General features: G+C 34.3%; 1 protein-coding gene across 4 annotated transcripts in view; it reads left to right on the forward strand.

Moving 5' to 3' along the window:
* LOC147067395 (apolipophorins-like) overlaps positions 1–18,184 on the forward strand; it is a 112,989-nt gene that overhangs the window by 43,760 nt on the left and 51,045 nt on the right. For all 4 annotated transcript variants that reach the window (XM_085954394.1, XM_085954395.1, XM_085954396.1 and 1 more), the window contains 6 exons: positions 1,005–1,171; positions 1,730–1,929; positions 2,057–2,276; positions 16,245–16,408; positions 16,822–16,984; positions 17,676–17,900. In XM_085954394.1, the coding sequence (XP_085810520.1) occupies positions 1,005–1,171; positions 1,730–1,929; positions 2,057–2,276; positions 16,245–16,408; positions 16,822–16,984; positions 17,676–17,900 (1,139 nt within the window). The remainder of the gene's footprint in view (positions 1–1,004; positions 1,172–1,729; positions 1,930–2,056; positions 2,277–16,244; positions 16,409–16,821; positions 16,985–17,675; positions 17,901–18,184) is intronic.

The following is an 18,184-nucleotide window of genomic DNA, read 5'->3' on the forward strand; positions in this document are numbered from 1 at the left end:
AAGATCTTGGGCTGGGGTCCCCTTCAGGATGTGGGGTCCATGTTTTGGTGTATAAATTGTTTTACGTGTGGTGTGCCGCGGAATTCTGGGAAGACCTTTGGTGCGCCATGGGTTGGAAAAGGTTGCGGTGCACTGGTGTAGTGGACCGGAGCTCGCCGGATTGGCACTACAGCACTTCTTCAAGCAGTAATGTTACACACAATGTTGAATCACATCAACTCGAAAACTTAAATAATTACCAATATGCCATAATATCGTCGTTGAAACTAGAAAATTGTGTAACTCCGTTTTAATCGAAAATTGACTTTGAATGCCATCTAGTGGCCGTTGATAATATCTATCCGTCTTGCAAATTTTGTAATTCCAGAAAAATTGTATCATTGTTAAATCATGGATGATTTCACTCCAAAACCATACATTTGTATAGGAAACCATAATGTTTTTTGTCTCTCCTGTAAAGTAGTGTTTTTGGAGTTACACAATTTTCTAGTTTCAACGACGATATGTAACCCATAATTTCATGCATCAAACTGTAATATTTCTTTGTGCGAATGAAAGTTTATTTAAAAACTTGCAGTTCTCTGCAGTGTGCTAACAAACTTGTTATAGTTTTTATTCACAGGTGCCACTATTAATTTATAATAATATGAAACATTAAATGTGATCTATTAGAAAAGTAAAACATTATATATGTACATTAAAGAGTTGCCATCATGCACTTAAGGATTAAAATGCGAAAATAGATAGCCTTTCTTCCTTCAAGCGTTTTACCTAATTCGATCAATCACATACATCTGACATTGATACACTGACCGCATGGCTTACTTCTGACTGACATTGTTTTAAAATTCTTTGGGGTAGGTACCTAACATATTATAATGAGCCAACTCTCTGTGACTTTTTTTAGCACTTCACTGATGATTATTACTACACGGCTAAGTCATACGTTATTCATCTACATAATTATGTTGTTATTATTATAGTGTTTGTTTTTTTATTCTCAGTAACATATCCATTGTTGGAACTCGATTGCAATGCAAATGTTGACTATGTTGAGGATAAAACATACAACTTGATTATCGAAGGCAAGTACAAGGGTGACAAATCAACTCTGGAAATCGTTTTTGATAACAAGTTCAAATCGCCTACGGAGATGATTGGCAAAATAAAGGTAAGCAACAAAAAAACTTATTTGATTTTTTTACACAAAACCAACTTTGCAACAGCAGTGTGTGACAATGACGCGTAAAGAGACATCTGAGTAAAGGTTTTGGTTGAAATTTTTCAAGAAATTATGAGAAATTGTAAGTAGTGTAGTAATTGATTCTCATTTCTCGAGATTTTTTTTCAGAAATTTCTAAATGGTCATTTTTCAAGAAATCAATAATGAGAATCTCCAGAATCAAAGAGAGTTGAGAAATCACAAGCTCTACATCTTAGAACGACATGTCTCTTACCCACTCGGTATACCTACTAGAGCGTGACGTCATATGTGGACGGCCCCTTATATATTAACATAATATTTTGAACGTAACTGAGGTATAAACTGATTTTTCCATGGGTACTCTTGAAGTTACACCACTATTATTCTAAGTGACACATCTTAGTTCCCATATAAGTTTTTTTGTTAAATACTCTGGAATTTAATCCCACGGGTTGAGAGTCGGCCGTTTTTTCATTAAAGGGAACAGAAGATTATTAATTCGCAACATTGATTTTTCAATTTAAGGTATTATCCAAAGGAAAGGGCATAGAAATCTTCGGCTCATGGGAGCATACAGGCAAAAACTTTAAATACACATCGTATCTGGAATTGCACCCGGGAGGCAAATACGAAATAAGCGGTTACTACAACAAACTTCAGATAAATGAGAATTATGAAGACAACATATTCCTCACTCGAATTCAAGTGCCCGATAGAGAATTAACGTGAGTATTCAAATATTTTCTTCAGTCCTCCTGTTCCGGTTCCACTGTACTCGTCTTATTTTAAGGATAAAAAGAATGTCAGAGTTAAAAAAAATGTTTATGCTAATGATGGATTATTGGATTTCAGACTTGCATTAGGTCATACAAACAACACTGAGGCTTTTATTAAAGGTTACTCAGAAATATCAACCATAGGCAAAACCTACTTCAAAGTTGACTATAATATGGATGTAAAGAATTCCAAAGGAATAGTCAGCCTTTATGTGATCGATCTCATATCTCTGAACTTCAATTTCCAATTGAATGCAACTTCATGCTATTCCACACTGAACGTAGGGATTCACAAGGTAAGAAAAACATTTAATAATAATTACAGATCTTTATTAGAGTCTATCTTCACTCAATGTTTGGTAATACATATTGTCAGTAATTTTCTACAAACACGTATCTCAAAAAACACAACTTTTCATGAGAGGCAAAAAACAACTTTATTCTCTCAGTTTTTAATTCTGAAATAAATTTTCTTCTATGAAATATCCATTTAGAATAGTTACACATATTTTCATAAAAAAAATGTTATGTTTCTTCAATCTATCGCACTATACTTTGGACCGATCAGTCATATTGTCAGAGATATGAAAATGCGTTGCAACATTACTGTGAGTCATTCCACATTATTACTGCAGTAGACATGTATCTTGACTTACGAGAAAGTGCGTCAGTATAATCATCTGTCGGAGTTCAGTATTATGTGTACTTACAAACACGTAACTCAAGATACAAGTTTATAATATTTATAAAAGTCTTTTATTGTGATACGAGGTTTTAGTCATTGATTAAATCTATTATATTGTTGTTTTTATTTAATAAAACGCAATTTTTTTTATAGTAATTATTCCATTTTTATTTCACTTTTTTTAAAAGTGGAATAAGTACAAAAAAAAAAATTGCGTTTTATTAAATAAAAACAACAATACAATGCAGTTCCACCATGAATTGACAGTTAACAAAATAAAAGAAATTAAATCTATTTTGTTATAAAGTATGTTTTTAGATACGTGTCAGTGGAATATGTGCGTATTCAAATTCTGAATTCATTGCATCTAACAACTCAAAACTGACAAAAATTGAGATTCATGTTTGTAGAAAATTAGCGAAGATATTAAGTATATTGTTTTCCTTAGGGTAAATAATATTTTATCTAGGTACCGATAGTCCATGACGATGAAGCAGTGGCGAAGGGTGAAGGTAGTTGTGAGTTAAGATCATAGATAACAGACGTATATATATATATATATATATATATAGATTCGTAAGTTCCATACAAGAAGATGCCCCCTATAATTGGCACCATCTATTGGCGTGACTAGAAGTTTTGGCTATGACAGAACCATAGATCCGAACCCAAAAAGTATTTATAATTATAAAAACGAAATTGTGACAAAAATGAATAAAAGTCGATATTTCAATTCAGATAGGTACACTTTATTGCAATGATAATCATATTGACAAATTATGAGTAACAATATAAATTTATGAGGACATAATTATGTAATAATAATAGTAGTAATGCACTCCCACCATGGAAATTATTTGTCAGCACTTCCTGTCAGATTGATGATTTCATTAATTATTTCATATATTGTGTAGCTTGAAGATTTCTTTATAAATTTTCATCGCTTGACGATCAACTGATGTAGATTCTGAAACAATAATTTTAAAATCTACTTAATCTCAAAATATAAAATGACAATGGTCGCCATTTACACTTTTGTAAGAATGCGCAAATATAATATAGACATGTTATATAGGTAGGTACGTAATTTACTCAAACATAATCTTCTTTATAAATATACCTACCTATTTTTTATGTTTGCCTTGGTAGATTTGCAAACGTGAAAATTACAATAGGAAAGTAGGTACTATCATTATTCCGATACCACGACTGCAAAGAAATTTCAAGGGGCATACAATTGTATATACCTATAAACATAATATAATAAAAGTAGACTTACCCATTAACTTATTTTATCAGCTATCGGATTGCAAAACCTTTTGTCAATATGGTTTAAAAACGCCGAACAGCAATATTATTCTGACACTTGACACTTGGACGACTGCTTTTGTTTTGAAAATATCATGTAGAATTGACATGAAATTTGAAAAGACTGATCGAAAGCTCGAATGTTGATTGGCTGGACCATGGGTGAGCTCTGATTGGTCATTGAAATGGCCTTGTATCATGCGACTTCGTGTGTGACCGTGCTACCATCTATTCTGAAAACTGAGTATTAGGTGGTCACGTTCGCTGTATGGAACTTTCATCCCCCTGGTTAAGATCCGCCATAAATAGTGCACATTTTACTTCGTCAGTCATATGTATTTGTTTTCATTGAAATAAGTCTACAATTTACAGATGGTGTTGGTTAGTTATTAAAATTCAATTAAACACTGCGAAAACCAAGCCATAATAGATAATACTCATCTATCTATAAAATATCTAAAACTATGCAATTAAGGTGATGTCTCTAGGTAAAGTTGTTATCGAAAAATAGCTAGAAAAGTTTATTAATCGGTAAATATATATTCAAAAGTAATGAGAAAAATAAAAAATACGTGTCAAATTCGGTACATTTCTATCGGGTGGTAAGAATAAATGACATAAGATTTATTATCAAAATTACGATAAAAATGTACGTAAATCTATTACCTAGGGAAACGCTAAACGGAAATTGGAATTTATTATATCCTTATATCTTTTTTTTCAAATTTAAAAAACATCGATTTAGTGGTTAGAAAGCATGCAATTAAAATTGAAAAATCTCGGTTTAGACGCAATTAATCGCGAAAAACGCTTAGCGTTTCTATTAAAAATATTATTTATTAATTTTTACGGCAGTTATTTAAATTTAATCTTGTATTTTTGTAGATTAACGAATCAATAGAAATCGAAACCATAATAATTGCTCAAATTGGCAACATGTTGACAACACTTAGCCGATGCTTGGCCGTCTGGTGCTGCCGTCGTGGAATTATTTCGAAACAATATCTCCATACAAAATACACACACATACCATAACATGACGTTGAAAATGAAACTCACACATAGACAAGATAAAATAACATTTTTCTCTGATTCATTGGCAAAAATCAGTTTATGTATAAAATTTCGAGGCGAAATTGCCGTATGAATAAAAATAACTTAATAATTTAAATTACAATATTTACTTAATATACGTAGGAACCTGCCTATATTCAAAATTTGATACTGAAAATTATTTGCAATTAGTATTTGCTTAAATAACAACTGTTTTTTACCATTATTTAAGATAAAAATAAACAAATCTCGCATTTTGACACATGGCAACACCATCTATAATCACGCGCTTACGGCGATCGAGCTTATAATTTTGGCTTTTTATTAATTAATAATATATAATAACGTGAAATACGATACAAAAAGCCGAAGCTTATTGCGGAAGGAGATTAAACGTCTCAAAAGTGCTGCACGATGCGCTATAAAACGATGCGAAGGCAATATCACTCAGTTAAAGTTGGATTTGAAAAATGGACCCAATCATGTATTTGGCGAACACTCTGAGTGCCGTGCAGATTACTGCAAGAAGACACATCCTGATGTAAACAATGTACCATATTTGGAAAAATCTTTGATGATGAAAGGTATACGCCTCCAACTAGACGGATTAATTCAAAAAGCTGATAGACTGGTAACGAATGTTACCACAAACTCGGCAGAAAATTATATGTCATTGGTGAGCAAATTGACAGGTGGAAAAAGAGTTGATTTCTCCAGAGGCAGTAGTTATACGGGTAGATGTTATGGTGCTGGACTAGCTCATTCGCTGGGGTCAGCACATATTTTAGGTATGCATAAAAATATAACCGGTATGTCTCCAAGTCAAATAATTAAAAGTGTTGTTATTAGTCGGCTAAAACGTCAAAATCGTCTTAAGGCGAGACGTTTAGATTTCACTTCCAGGTATAAAAAACCAACTGTCCCTGTAAGCAACCAAGCTGACTGTGAATATGGCCCACATGCTGCCGATTCAGATATTCCACAGTTGGACTTACAGGAGAAAATGAAGGAAATTATGGAATCTTTACAGGCTGGGGTTTCTTGCGATACAGATTGTAAGCAATTGCAGTTGGCGACAGTAGGCAAAGTGAAAATTATTTGTGGATTGATGCCAGGCATAAACGTTTGACAGCATCTAAGTTTGGGTATATTTTCAAAATGAGAAATACGACACCACGGCATAATACTGTTAAAAATATGCTTTTCCCAAGTGATATTGTGACAAAGGATATAATGTATGGCAGGAAGAATGAACACACTGCTATTGCCTTATATGAAGCAAAAAACAAAGTCACTGTTATGCCTTGTGGTCTTTTTGTAAGAACAGAATTCCCATTTTTAGGAGCAAGCCCTGACGGTTTAATTGGGGAAAATGGTTTGATTGAGGTTAAATGTCTTCCGTCCATCGGTTCCAAACCAATTTTAGAGGCGGCATTACAAAACAATATATTATGTTTAACTATTGTGAACTCCGTACTTCACTTAAAAGAATCACATAATTACTGGTTTCAAATACAGGGACAGTTGTACATTGCGAAGAAGGAATACTGTGATTTAATTGTATATGCCGACAGTGGAATCGAAATCATACGACTTTTGAGACACGTGTTCTACCGCGTTTGATAAGTTTTTATAATGACTACCTTCTTCCAGAATTAGCTGATAGCCGTATCCAACGTTGTATGAGTATTCGCGAACCTGAGTTTATATTAAATAATTTGCAAACTAAAGCGAAGAAAATAAAAATGTAATTAATGTTGACTTCTGATATAATTCTCGCTATAAATATCGTCGCCGTAGATGTCAAGGGAGTCAAGCCACACATTTGGCGAAAATGAGTTAAGTACACAAAAGCATTTTAAAACCATCAAAGATGCCGTGGTCAATGGATTTGAGCCACAAAAAGCCCTATGTATGAGTATTTTGTAAATTGCCAATAGACCTAGCACACATACATTAAAGTAGTCAATGACGACAAGCCGCATAAGTCTTTTGACTTCCGAATAATTTCACATGATTATGTGACTTAACGCTGTTGACCACTGGGACTTCCCGCTCAATCTGTGGCCCGGTACGCACGCCTCGGCTCACATTCGACAAAGATTTATAGTGTTGTCTTGCTCTAACTCAGCATAAGAAACAGAGAAAACTGAGTTTAGCGAGTCGGGTTATTCACGCCAGCACCTGTATCGTGTCATATTATTCATACTAACATTGCGGATGGTTTATTTGGTGATCTTTTTTCTTTGGGTTTGCGACTGTAAGCATTTTTATTCAGTGTATTTAGTGTGATTGTTGTATTCAGTTGTGATTCAGTGAGAAAAGGTGCTAAATAATGAACTATTCACGTGGGAGACTAATGGTTGCAGATCGTTGCCCGTAGTTGCTTCCCATTACTGCCGGAGCAGCAGTAAGAGAAAATACTTGCCTTCTGGTTTGAGCGAGACTCGTATCTACATGGACTATGTAGAGTATTGCAAGGAGCATAATGTTGAACCAGAAAAGCACGGCTTCTACAAATCGATCTTTGTCACAGAATTTAACTACGGCTTTCACACTCCTAAAAAGGATCAGTGTGACTTTTGTACTCAGTACAAGAACAAGTCAGACGAAGAGAAGGCAAAAGACGAGGAGGAATACAAACTGCACTTGACTCGAAAAGAGGAAGGAGAGAACACAAAAAAATCGACAAGGCCCAAGCTATGTGTGATCCAACAATTAGTTGCTTTGCCATGGATCTGGAAAAAATATTGTTGACTCCAAGTTTGCAAGTAGGACAGTTGTATTATACCAAAAAGCTGAAAACCTACAATTTCACAGTGTATGACCTGGCTACTAGACAAGCGACGAACTACATGTGGCATGAAGGTGCAGGTACAAAGGGTGCTTCGGAGGTCGCCACGTGCCTGTGGAAGCTCTTGGTTTCAGTAGGCCCCAAAAAAGAAGTAACTCTGTATTCGGATACAGCTTCAGGTCAAAATCGCAACTCAGTTGTATCTACAATGTTATTACGTGCCGTGGAACAGCTGCCCATCAACACAATAAACCAAAAATTTATGGAATCAGGGCACTCCGAAATGGAGTGCGATTCTGTGCACTCCACAATAGAGGCCCGAGGAAGGAAAGTGGACGTATTCACACCAGAAGGATGGTATATGGTCGCCCGTACCGCGAAAACTAGTAACCCCTACCATAAGGTTGTGGAAATGGAATATTCCGACTTCTTCGATTACAAGAAATATTGCAGTCAAGTGATGACCAATAAATGGAGACATGGATCATGGACAATAATCGGAAAATGGAGACAAAATGAAGTGGCTAAAGGTAAAGTGGTTCCAATATCGCAAAGGTGAACCCACGACTATCTTTTATAAATACCAATTGAGCCAGAATAACTTTGAGTCACTACAAATCCAGCGAAGACGGCATCGAAACGTACCTACCCTAGAAGTACCAAGGCTGTACAGTTCCAAACCTAGAATTGACCAAGGTAAACTAAAAGATCTGTCAAAACTATGCCAAAAAGGTAGCATTCCGTCAACCTATCACGACTTCTATAAAAATTTGGAGCCTGAAGATCGTCCAACTCAGAAAAACAGCAGCTCAGAGAGCGATGGAGATGATTAAAATGTGTGTCTAGTTTTATTGTAACTTAATTGTAATTATATATTTTTTTCTTTTATTTTGTTAACTGTCAATTCATTTTTTTGTAGTACTTATTCCACTTTTAATCAATAAATTAGGACCGGTTTCGTCCGCCTCATAGGGACATTTTCAACTGAAATGAACAAGTTGAAAATGTCCCTCTGAGGCGGATGAAACCGGTCCTAATTTATTGATTAAAAATGGAATAAGTACTACAAAAAAAGCGTTTGATTAAATTAAAACAACAATGTAATTATATTTTTGAAAAGCTAACTTTTTGTTTAGAGACGACTATGTTCACATACTGAATGAAATCAGATAGATTCTAGGTTAAGGTGGGCACCATAAAAGGTCAATAATAGACTTTTCTTTAGAGTGTATCCACAAAATGTTAGTGCTTTGTCCACAAATTCTCAGTGTTCAACAGGCATAAGAGGCCTAACTCTTTTGACTACCGCACAAGTATGCCAACTGTACATGTCAATATTCAGTGGTCAAGAGATATAACACACATAACTTTTAAAATACAATTTTTTTTAGTTATTCATTCAAAATAATAAAAAGATAATATCACAAAGTATCTACGTTCAAAGTTTCACAATTCTATCTTTAAAAATAAAAAAGTTAAAACAAAAACTGTTCCTTTTTTTGTCACACAAAATCTTTGCGCGCCGATTTCTCAGCATTATGATTTTGTGGACTGGCTCCCTTGACATCTACGGCGACGATATGTCATAGGAGTTTTCCTTGACATTTGGACATGGAATTTCGCGTATCCATAAAAGTGATAGACTACGTAGTGCGCTCTTAGAAATCACAAAGGCCTACCGATCAACTTCAACGGACGCGCTTCCGGTCCTGGCCGCATTCTTCCACTTGACCTGCACATACAGGTCAGCGGTGCGTCAACGAAGCTCCTCAAAGGTGAGGAGGCCGTTGTTGGTGACTTTCACCTTGCCCCGCCTCCTCGGCTTGTTGCTGAAAAAGTAACCTGACTATACGTCTATTGACGCTTGACGCGGCATAGAAGATCTGGCAGCGACGGTAGAATGAATCAACCAAGGACCGGCACACATTTTAATTTTTTCCAGACATTAAATGGCGATTGGAGATAACCAAATATCTGACTCCTGACCATCACACCGATCAATTTGTGATTGGACACGGTGGGTTCGCTGGCAAGCTCTTTGAGCTTGGACTTGTAAGCCTTCCGACATGTCCATGCGGAGGGGTAATTCAGGATGCCAACCACATCCTCTGGGAATGTCTTAGAATGTGCTCCGAACGGGAGGAGATGCTCAGGTCGGTCCAACCAGCTGTTGGACCCATCGGGCCGTCCGACTTGGTTGCTACTAAGGCCAATTATCCTGCATTTAAAAAATTTGCAGCGTCTTACTGCGAGTGTGAAGTCTCTACATGTAATTTTTGCTGTTCGTATGATTAGCTTCATCTTTATATATACACTAGAATCATTTTTATTTTAATAATTTCCTTGCGCTCTTCTCTCCCCGGAACTTTGCATTAGAAAGTAACTTCTTTAAACTGAGTCAGAGCTCACTTTTAGCGTAGCAACCTTAGTCCTGGGTATCTTTTCCTAGGGCATTCCCAGCCTAAAACTGAACTAGATGCTTCACATCAACCAATGTAGGGCCACGTGATGGCTCGAGGGTTAACTCCAATAATATTGCTTATTATATATACTTCATTAGAATAAACAACTTCTTTTGTAGCTGTTTATGCATGCCATGCTTGTTTCGTGGATTTTTACGATGGTTTTCAGATTTTTCGTGTTCTATGCTTATAACGATATCTCATAATTATTATTAATTTACAATGCTATACAATGTAACCAATGATTGATTATATTCTAAAATGTTTTAATGAAAATAACTAGTGGAACTTTTTTATATAATTATATACCGTATATAGTTAGTTTAGTTAGTGGTTATTTTGGTTTCTTCCAGAATATATTCCTAGAATTGTCGGACTTGAGCGATAATAAAAAGCATTTCTAATCTACGCATGCGTTTTACTATTATACATGTTTTCCTGATATCGTCGCCTTGGAAGTGAATAGAGCTTCACGGATGTCATTTGTGTATTAGATTGTTTAGCAAATTTGATGGAAATACATGTTCCTGTAAAAAAATCAGTTATTTTTCTTCTTCTTTCGACCATGTCCGATCCTAATAGGATCATATGGGCCTCCACAGAGTGGAGGTTTGTATTGACAGATTTTTGTTTTTACGAGAAATGGATGTCAGCCACTTGCTCAACCTATTAGGTCCATACTCTGACTCATACACAAATTGAAAAACAATATGTTTACTTGCCAGACCCAGGATTCGAACCTGGGACCCTCGACTCTATAGGCCGGCATTTAAGCCACTCGGCCAGCGTGGGTGTCTTGTTGGCCAGCGTGGTGTGTTCTTCACCATAATAATAATTATCACCAATAAGTATTTTAAAAATTGTTTGGTCAAATAAAAACGTTTTTGAATTTTGTGTGGATTACCTCTATTTACTTCCAAGGTGAAGATATTCACCAAGATTTATTTTCAACAAGTCTAGTATTCTCAATACTTTCTATAACCTGATTCCTAAACCTAAACAATTTTTCACAAACATGTGTTTGGATCCAGCGTGTCTATTCGTTAGACTCTATACGCAAGACGCTTCCCGCCGCTATCTAAGGAAGGTTTGTATCGAATTGTTGTAATTGTTACAATAAGTGCTATGTTCAGCACTTTTCTTGGCAAAGCTAAACTTTCGAGCGAGATAACTGTTTAGACCACGGGTTCCCAACCTATGGGTCGCGACAGGTTTTCTGTGGGGTCGCCAGTTTATACAGTTAACTAAAAAAAATATTCACTATAATGCAATTTTTATTTTGGACAGAGAGGTGGTGGCGTTCTCATTGCTGTACGCTCTGACCGAGCAGACAGTATATCTGTTGTTGACTGTCACTTTGCTGCGGCTATTGACGTCGTTATTATTCGATTACGGTGAAATGGGTCATTTTTCACTGTTTGTTGCGTGTATTTTCCACCGCGATCGTCTCGCGATGCATATAATTCGTTCTTTTCATACTTTGAAAACTTGACAGTTGATAATTGTATAACCATCATTGGTGATTTCAATCTGTATTCATCCTCGACAAATGTCGATCTGGAGTTTGCTCATTTTTTATCCTGTATGAATCTCAAGCAGTTTTCATAGATAAGAAATGTGAAATCGCGAATTTTAGACTTAGTTTTGTCGGATTCAGATTGTTGTGTACCGGTACATGCCTGTGCCGACCCACTTATACCTGAAGATGCATATCACCCCGCGCTCTCAATAGATTTGCCATTAAACTCTTTACGGTTCACAAATAGTCGTATTCAACATCATAATGTTGGAAATGGAGACAGTGAATGTACTGAATCGAAGTTTATTAATAATAATTTGTTTAAGTTTAATAACTTCTTTTAATAACTTCTTTAAGGGCGACCTATTGCATATATATTACGAATTTCAGAATGTTGATTGGGAAATTTTATATTCGATTAGTGACGTCAATGCTGCAGTGAAGGTATTTTACCAATGTATATATAATGTATTTGACAAGTCATTCTTTATAAAAAAATCATCGGGCTCTTCGCGCAGCTACCCAAAATGGTTCAATTTTGATTTAATTAAAAACATACTACTAAAGCACTTGCATCACAAAAAATGGAAGAAAGCGAAGTGTCTTAGCGATTATATTTTATTTTCTTGTATCATATCACGTGTATTATATCAAATCTTTGCCCAATTATGTTTCTTATATTCATTAATGACATTGTCAATGTTATCAATGGAATCCAGTTTTTACTCTTGGCAGACGATTTAAAATTATATGCGTCAATTCACAGTGAATTAGATTGTCACATATTATAAAATAACTAGTGGAACTTTTTTATATTATAATAAGTGAAGGTAATTCCATAAACAACGTTATATTATATACTATCATAAAAATGTCAATACGAAATAATAAAATATTGTACTTATTTAAAAAAATAATAATTATTTGAATAGGTATATATAGATATAATAATATTATAGTAGAAAATATTATTATATTCTTAAATAATATGTAAGTGAATTTTTGTTTGAATTTGTAGCAATTTAATCATACTGGCAACTTTAAATTTAGTTATGGTAACTTACTGCCATCTGGCTGGGATTGACCAGTTTTTAGTAACAGATTTTTAGAAATTCATGGTAGATAGATGCCTTTAAATATAAATAGATGGCGTAAAAGTCACATTATATGTGTTATTTAGGCAAAGACATCGCCTTAAATCACACAGAACTTTGGATATTTTATAGGTAGAATGATTTTTTTTATCTATTGTAGTTTGATTCAAACAGGGCTTAATGAATTTTAAAAAATGACCCAACAATATGTGTAAGGTAGTTTTGGTATATTTTAGGCGATACGATAAGATTGTGCACACTTTTTCATTCATACTTATTTATTTTCGTTGGATATTACACATATTGTTGATTCGTTTTTTTTAATTCATTAAGCCCTGCCTAAACCAAGGTATAATAGATAAAACATATTATTATATCTATAAAATATCCAAAGTTTTGTTTAATTTAATTGCATAATTTTAGATATTTTATAGATAGACAAGTATTTTTTGACTATTATCTACTACTGTACGACAACATTATTTAGGCGACAACAGGAAGTCGCCCTTGTCGCGCATAGAATATTTCTCAGTGTTGTCATCTTTTGAGAAAACAAATCCCGCGAAATTAGGTTTTTAATTTATATCAATTCCTAATTCTATTCTCAGTAAGTAATTAATTTAGGAGTTATTGTTCGATAAGTATCAATAGAAAAATTATTTTAAATAATTTCACCTCTTAATTATTACTATTATATTAGGATAGTTAATACAGCATAATTATTGAATTTGGAAGATATTGATAATATTGCTGCAGGTATTTATTAATTAAATAATTATGAGAACACAAATTATGACTAAATAAGTACAAGTGAAAGATTTAACATATTCAATATTATTTTGATGACCCAATCACATTTTTTTATAATTTTCAAATGATGTCTTTAAGACATACCTACTGTGAAAATAATTTTCTATAAATTAAATTATATCCACCTAACATTATAAATGTTAAAACAGTATGTACCTACTTATCGGTTTAAAAATACAAGGACAATTAATTAACTAACCGTAAATACAAATAAGATTTAAATAATTGATAACGTCATAAGATCATCAACACAACTTTTAAAAGTACATTTCCAAGGACACGACATTAAAAATTGATGAAACCAATCATCATGTGAGGTATTCTACACCAGACATATTGGTTTCATCATCACTCGATACTAATTCACTTTCACTACTACTCTCAAAATCGAAACTAAAAACTAAACTTTGGTCACTCATAGTCTCACAACGTCTATCTTTTACCATATAATCCTCTTCCAAATGTATTGTGTGTTCACATTGTTTTTTCCAATCGTCCGGTGTTATCGTTCCAAAAGCATCTTCTGATAGCCTCTGCGTGTTAGCTGTTCGGCAATCAACATTATTACTTGCAATTCTTCTTTTCACAAGTGACCAGATAAATTCTATTGGGTTAAGATCACAGGGGTATGGTGGTAGACGAACTACTGTTGAGCCTTTTTCTTTAATCAGCTCGTCGAATAAATACTTTGGTGGTGGTTTATTTCTTTTAATTTAGTTTTAACCATATTTTCTTCGAATATAATATTATTGTCTTTCTGCCATTCTTGCATAACGCTTTTTTTATTGGCCATAGTTGGCGGTTTATTTATTTAAATGCTATGGTAAGGGGCAATATCCATAACTATTATAGAATTTGTGGGAATGTTCTCCACGCAACTATGTTGTGTCTCTCTATGATAACATTTCTTTTAGAAAGGCTTTTTTTTTAATTTAATTCCTAGCTTATGTAACCATCGCCGTAAAAATTCTTTGCAGCGTCGAAACTTATTTGCGGACAGTATAAAACTCCTGCACTTTTTGACATATGGTACATAAGTCCATACTGTCCAATGCAATCTTATTTTTTCTAGGCGTTACGATTTTTAAAGAGGAGGCACTCGCTGTAGTCATTTCTTTCATGATTCTAGAAACTGTCCTTGGGGATATTCCTGTAAATTAATGATACACTTCGTATAAGTATCTAGATAATTTTAAGCATTTTTGTAAATTTTACATCTCTGTAATAATTGATTTAATGACAATAATGTTTATTCTTGAAAATATTCTTCTTGCCAATTTATTATTACACTGCCAGTGTACTTACATGATCATTTATACTTAATTATTATACGTCAAAAATATTAATAAAATAGATACATTAATAAAACTTTTTATTTTTCGGGATTCCGGCCATTCGGGACTTCGGCCATTCGGGATTTCAGCGTTCGGGTTTTCGGTTTCCGGGATTTCGGCTTTCGGGATTTAGGCTTTCGGGATTTCGGCCATTCGGGATTTCAGCATTCGGGATTTCGGCCTTCGGGATTCCGGCCTTCGGGATTCCGGCCTTCGAGATTTCGACCCAAACCCATACAAACCTCCACTCTGTGGAGGCCCATATGATCCTATTAGGATCGGAAATGGTCAAAAGAAAGAAGAAAAGAAGTTATTTTTTATTAAAAGTATTTTTTTCTGTTATATTTTCGCTTTTATTTTCCATAAAAATTGATAAAAAAATCAATCCCGAAATCCCGGGATTATGTTTATCAATCCCGGGATTCATAGGTATCGAAAATAGCTCGGGATCCCGGGATTGGAATCCCTACACACAATTTATAATATATGTACAAACATAATTCCCAGTTTTTGGGGAAATATTTCTAGTATTACAACACTGAATTTTGACATACCCGATAATGACAGCAACCCGTGATATGGTATTGTATAGGCTCGCCTTTTAAATGCGACTCTTTTTCTTCTTCACAATAAATCAAAAGTTTACTAATAATAATTCGAACATCACTTCGTATTGTTTTAGACATCTTTTGAATATAAAAAGCTTCAAATTACGTAAATTGATAGATGCGTCCAATACGACTGTCAAAAATGTAATGAATAATTTGGGGGCGTTCCTTATTTGAAACCGGAAGTTCGATTAGCTGATTGTTGTTCACAGTTTTGCCACGTAGCCAAGATGAAGTTGCCGGACAATATGGCTTGGTTTCCACAGGGTTTAATTGAATTTTAAAAACTAACCAATACTATCTATAAATTGTAGTCTTATTTCAATGAAAACAAATGCGTATGACTGACAAAGTTTAGTGTGTACTATTTATGGCAGATCCTAATAGTCTACCTCCACCCTACGCCATTGCTTCATCATAATATTTGGTTTATGTAATTGCATAAAATATATTTTTATAAACTCACTTAAGAATATGTTTATCAGACATCCTGAATCTTGCCACGTCCCTGGCGGATGCAATTCATTATTGGCATAATAATATGTTTGATATTACTATTGTCGAATAAATCTTTTTAAATGATTATATTTTCAACAGGTGGATGAGGTTGTACAGCTAGAACTCGCCGGCACAGTGAGTGACGCCGAGTACAACGTGCAATTCATCGCTTACACCGATTACAAGAGAGACAAGACACGATTTTACAAGATTGTGTCAGTTGGTACAGTGACTAAAGATGTCGACATCGGTTTTACATCCAGGTGAGTGGACGCAATGTAATATTTTTAGTAGCTACAAAATAAATATCGAACTAAAAGCACTCTTTACAAGACACTTGTAAAGCCAGTGCTCACCTACGCATCGGAAACCTGGACATTAACTCTTAAAAATTACTAAGGATGACAGTGATGATATTTGTGGTTTTTTTTATATTAATTTATTTGTGATGTTAGTTGCACAGATTTCGTTATGCTTTTTAAGCCCAATTTGTCATATTATTTTAATATTTTGGTATAATTTAATACATGTATGACCGGTTTGAACTGTTTCGAGGTCCCATTTTAAATATTCTGACGAATCGATTCAACATCAAAGTAAATCTTCACTGTCCAAAGGGATCTTGAGAGTATTGAATCAGTCCGTATCAATATCATATTATTTTTATTATTTACAGTAACTCATTCTTCTGGGAAAAGAAAGAATCAAAATTAAAAGTGAAATTTGAGAAAGACGGGGATACATCCAAAAGCAAAATGTTGGTGGACGTTGACTTTGCAGATCCATCGGGGGACACCTACAAAACTCTCTACAATGAGGTCACATCAGATGATAATGATGTAAGTTGTACTTAACATACAAGCAATGATGTTAGTAAATACTTAACATAGAAACAATGATGGTCCCTAAAAAAATGTTTCTATGCAGCAACCTTTTGCATGCTGTTACATAATTTTCATGATCAAAACATAAAATTTTCTAATATTAACAGAATTACTGCTAACCTTTTAATTTCCACATTTAAATAACACGTTAATTATATCTAATGGCCAACGACTCCAAACGCGCCAGTCACGGTGTTAGCACTAAATGAGTTAACATTACTTGGACCGTTTTCTAACACTAAACACTTTTTCAAAATGCGTGGATATGTGTGTGTTCATTACTACCTATATGTACATTTACGATATAATATTATTGTTCTTACCGTAATTGTCAAGTTTAGCGGGACTTCAAAATCATTTGATATCTTTTTAATTCAGCGAATTCTATTGAAGGTAATTCATATATGATATTTTAATTCATGCATATTAATTTGAAACATGAGGCTTTGAGTTTCTAAGTATGAAAAGTTGTCTCAGTAAAAATAGCCTATAGTAAATCTTCCCATGATTGTATCATTAGTATATATTATTATATTTTGTATTTATAGTTGACAGATGACAATGACAGATATAATATCGAGTTATTCCACTGGGACCAATTACTGTCACGAGCGTTTATTGTCCACTAATAAGTCGTTATCCGTAGTTGGAGTCCGCAGACTATGCCCTCCTGCTCCAGAGAACCGATGTCAAGACTGGCAAACCGAGGAAGCTGACCATGCAGGCGAAATTGAACGATTATGATATCACGTATTCCACCGGAGCGCTAGGACTCAAAATTCTACTCTTAACTGAAGATGGTAACGATGTCAATTTTTATTTTGACACCAAAAAGAAACATGAATCATCCAAGTCCGAAGTAGAGGTCAAGGTATGTCGATTGAGTAATTATACAGGTTAGAGCAGAGTTGGCAAACCTTTTTATGTACGGGTGCCAAAATTTTCCAAATATAATTTTTTGATTGTCTGACGTGCCGAGCAGTTTTTCATAGAAAAAAGAATAGTTATAAGAATTCTAATAAACAAGTTCAATAATTACAATAGAGGTTTATTTAGTTTAGTTCTTTACTCACAAATTGACGCCAGAATCGTTCCGATCAGATAAGGCATTCTCTCGCTACAGTGGCTCAAACATTGTAAAACGTTTGTAAATCG

This window comes from Rhyacophila brunnea, unplaced genomic scaffold (genome assembly GCF_057557595.1).
Source record: "Rhyacophila brunnea isolate RB1 unplaced genomic scaffold, BYU_Rbru_1.0 scaffold_4, whole genome shotgun sequence".
Classification (NCBI taxonomy): domain Eukaryota; kingdom Metazoa; phylum Arthropoda; class Insecta; order Trichoptera; family Rhyacophilidae; genus Rhyacophila; species Rhyacophila brunnea.